Source organism: Hydra vulgaris, chromosome 12, assembly GCF_038396675.1.
Source record: "Hydra vulgaris chromosome 12, alternate assembly HydraT2T_AEP".
In the NCBI taxonomy this organism is placed as follows: domain Eukaryota; kingdom Metazoa; phylum Cnidaria; class Hydrozoa; order Anthoathecata; family Hydridae; genus Hydra; species Hydra vulgaris.
This window is the reverse complement of record NC_088931.1, coordinates 39,064,784-39,068,544: the sequence shown is the minus strand read 5'-3', so window position 1 is coordinate 39,068,544 and position 3,761 is coordinate 39,064,784. Positions and strand designations below refer to the sequence as shown.

General features: G+C 25.6%; 1 protein-coding gene across 1 annotated transcript; it reads right to left on the bottom strand.

Annotated features, from left to right (window-relative positions):
* Window positions 1-234: 234 nt before the first annotated feature.
* LOC136088711 (BTB/POZ domain-containing protein KCTD16-like) lies at window positions 235-2,620 on the bottom strand. The gene has a single exon (XM_065813171.1). The coding sequence runs from the start codon at window positions 953-955 to the stop codon at window positions 260-262; it is 696 nt and encodes a 231-aa protein (XP_065669243.1). The 5' UTR covers window positions 956-2,620; the 3' UTR covers window positions 235-259.
* Window positions 2,621-3,761: the final 1,141 nt, after the last annotated feature.

Below are 3,761 nucleotides of genomic sequence, written 5' to 3'. Positions count from 1 at the left end.
GCATTTTAACTTTAAGTAATCGCGCTTTAAATTTAAAGCAAAATGGCTTAACACAATAATAATAAAATGATAAACTATTATCATAGCATTTTACCAATTTAAAAAACAAATTACGAGTATCTATAAAGACTTTTAGTTTGGAAAAGTCACACAAAGTTAATATGAAGTTTAGCAACTTATAAATTAGAAAAAATTTTTTTTATATACCAATGTTCTAATTAATAAACAACAATATAAAAAATATAATTAACAATAGTTTTTAACGATAAAACGTATAGTTTACAAAATGATTCCATTTTGATTCTTCTGTATCATGGTCATAACCTGCCCCACCTGAAGCTGATGTTATCATTTTAAACCCCGCTGCATTTAGTTGGTCGAAAGCTTTTTCAAGCACACTGTGTTTTAAATAAAATCTAGAAGTGTATCTATGAGAGTCGCCTCTATCTGGGTCCCGCGTTTCGTTAAGGGATTCGCTAAATACTTCTCTAGCTAAAAAAACGTTGCCACAAACAATAATTCTTTGCAGTTTACGAAACTTCACATCAGCGTTACCGTCTCTTCCAAATGCGAAGGTTCCTCGTACGCATAGTGTAAGAAAGGAGGCTTTTTGTTTTGATAGTTCAAGAAACTCTAGTTCTTTAACCAGTTCATTGATTTTAAAGTAGTTAGCCTCTAGTAATAATCTATCAAATTCCTTGAAATCACCGGGCAGAGAAAGCACTTCGTTTCTCAAAAATTCCAATATTACCCGAAACAAATCTCCATCGCGGTCAATAAATATTCTGTTATGAAAATCTTTCACAGTTGGTATTGTTGAATTGTTAACAAGCTTGGCTAAAAGCGAATCGGGGTATCGACTTAAAGTTGAAGTTGTTGTAACGTAGATTTTTCCACCAACGTTGAGTTCAACAACTGATGCATCAACTTTATTACTATTTGTTGCTATTGACATCTTGAAAGCTTTATGGAAGAAAGTATGTAGAAAGTTCCTTTAAGCAAATTTTATTAAAAAAAGGATTCTTAGTGCACTTTTTCTTAGTTCCAGTTTTGTTGCATGCAGAATAAAAAATGTCTTAGTGGTTGGAAACTTTTTTCTCTATTGCAAATAGAGAAAAATAGAATAAAGCGACAATTTATATAATAAAAAATGGCAGGTGCAATTAATCGATATGCGATTAACATAAAATCTGAAACTACATAAAAGACAAATGCTTAAACCTAAGATAACATTTCAGATGCTTGTTTAAATAGATGAATATTGAAAAAAATACTTCTTGCTTTGGTATAATAGCTAAATAATTATTTGCAATATATTCTTTAAACTTGAAAATATATTGTTTAAAATGTCAGAAATAGTTTGCTTTAAGAGATTCAATTTTTTGATTATGTTGTTAGTATGGGTGTATCTTATCTAATCTTAAAAACTTTTATTCACGACAAAAAAGAGTATTCCATATGCGATGTTGTGTTAATAGATTTATTATCGCATCTTTATAAATATTTTAGAGATTTTCATTTTTTGCATTTAGAAAGCAAAACAAATATATTATAAAGATAAATAATGAAGTTTTGTTTCAATATAAAAAAATCTTTAATAAATTACAAATCTTTTTAAATAGAAATATTTTAAAAAATATTTCGTGCATTCTTGTGGATTCTTTATTTTATAAAAATAACACAAACAATAAATCACTTTCAGAAATCATTGCTGGAGTACGGTTACCAGTATCATTAGCTCGCAAACAAAATTTTTTATTACCTATTGATTAAAAAATTTTACCTATAGGTAGTGAAAAATTTCTTGTAGTTACTGGTATCATTAGCTCGTAAAAACAGTTTTCTATTAACTGTTGATGAAAAAACTTACGAAAATAATTGCTTGTATTAAGAGATAAGCTATTACTTGTTGTTTATATTCGGGCCATTATGTATAACTTATTAACGTTTCAAGTATACAGTATAAGTATATGCAAAACTGTACGCAAAACAAGTTGTTTTTTTTTTTAATCAATTATTTTAATTAAACGACGGCCTACTTCATTTTGCTTTGCCGTTTTTTGTTTTTTTTTTGTCTAATTCAGTTTAATATGAAAATATCACTTGTTTAACAAATCAATATTCAGCAAATATAAAAACAATTTACTATAAAAATTAAATAAAAAATACAAATAAATACAACTACTTATTTCATAAAATGTTTACAACAGAATTTGTGTGGTTAATGAAATTAGGAAAGAATTTGCGTGGTTGATGAAATTAGGAAAGAATTTGTGTGGTTAATGAAATAAGGAAAGAATTTGCGTGGTTGATGAAATTAGGAAAGAATTTGCGTGGTTGATGAAATTAAGAAAGAATTTGTGTGATCGGTGAAATATATTCAAAATACGCTTAACAACCACAAAATTCTATATATACATTATTTTATTTATTTTGAAAGTAAAAACATTTACCTCAATATTTTAAGAAACCATTTATCTGATTTTCTTTAAAAATTAGTATTTTAGTAAAATTTATTGTGATTGCACACTTTTTGAGCATTAATGGAGGTTTAAAATATTTCGATGTCAATTTATTGGTAAATTAGAAAACTAGTCACCAATCTACCGGTCATCTACCGGTAAAATTTTTACTGTAGTTACAAGGTACACAATTTTCATAATAAAAAAAAAAAAAATTTAATTAGTTAACGCCCATACGTTAAAAAAGTAATCTTATCGACGAATAATTTATTTTTATATCAAACTGATTGTTTATTGAATGTAATAAAAAAGTTTTGTTTTGTTTTTCTTTCCGTTTTTTTATTATTTTTACTTTTTTAATTACTATAGTATCTACATGTTTTTATAATAAATATATAAAAATGGCAAGGACAAGAAGTAAACGAACTTTTTTTATTGCCAAGTTTCGTATTTTTTCTTACATGGATTTTCCCGCACTAAATATAAATATGGCAATTAAAGTAAAAGTAAGAATTAAAAAAAAAAATCAAATTTTTTTAGAAGAACCAATAAAAAATGTAAAATGATTTAATAATGCAACAGTTTTCAAGATAGGTCAAGATATAGTTGTGAAAAATTTTAAATTATTTTGAAGCAAATAAAATTATAAATAGTTTTATGACAGTATAACAAATATATATAACAAAGTATAACAAATATATCGTTATTTCATTTACACTAAACATATACAATTATGATTTATAAAAACACAAAGTTTATCAAGGATAAAAAGTTAGAGTTCAAAAGAATTAAATATTTCGAAAATCTCCTAATTGAATTTTAAGGGCATAAACGTGATAAGAATTCAAAGTTTTTTAATACTAAACAAAACGTAAATAATTATTAAAGCTTGAAATTTTCAAGTGCTATTAACTGTCAATAATTACTTATACGTAAAACAGATTGCAGTTTAAAAAATCAAGGCAAAAATTTTTCCATACAAATTAATACAAAAATTCATATTTTTTAATGGTTTTTGGCAACAACCGCAATATGACTTTAAAAATATGACTTTAAAAATATGACTTTAAAAACAAAACGCTTTTTGCTCGCTATTTAAAAAAAATAACTTTTATTTCGCTTTAAAACTGATCGAAAGTTGCTCAAAAAGTTGATCAAAAGTGTTATTAAATCAGTAATTATAACTCCATATATTAAATAACTCCATTTATTATTAAATGTTTTGTACCTTATGTTTTTGTACTCAAAATGTTTTTGAGAACTTAGTGGGTTCATACAAAGTTTTGAGCTAAACATTGG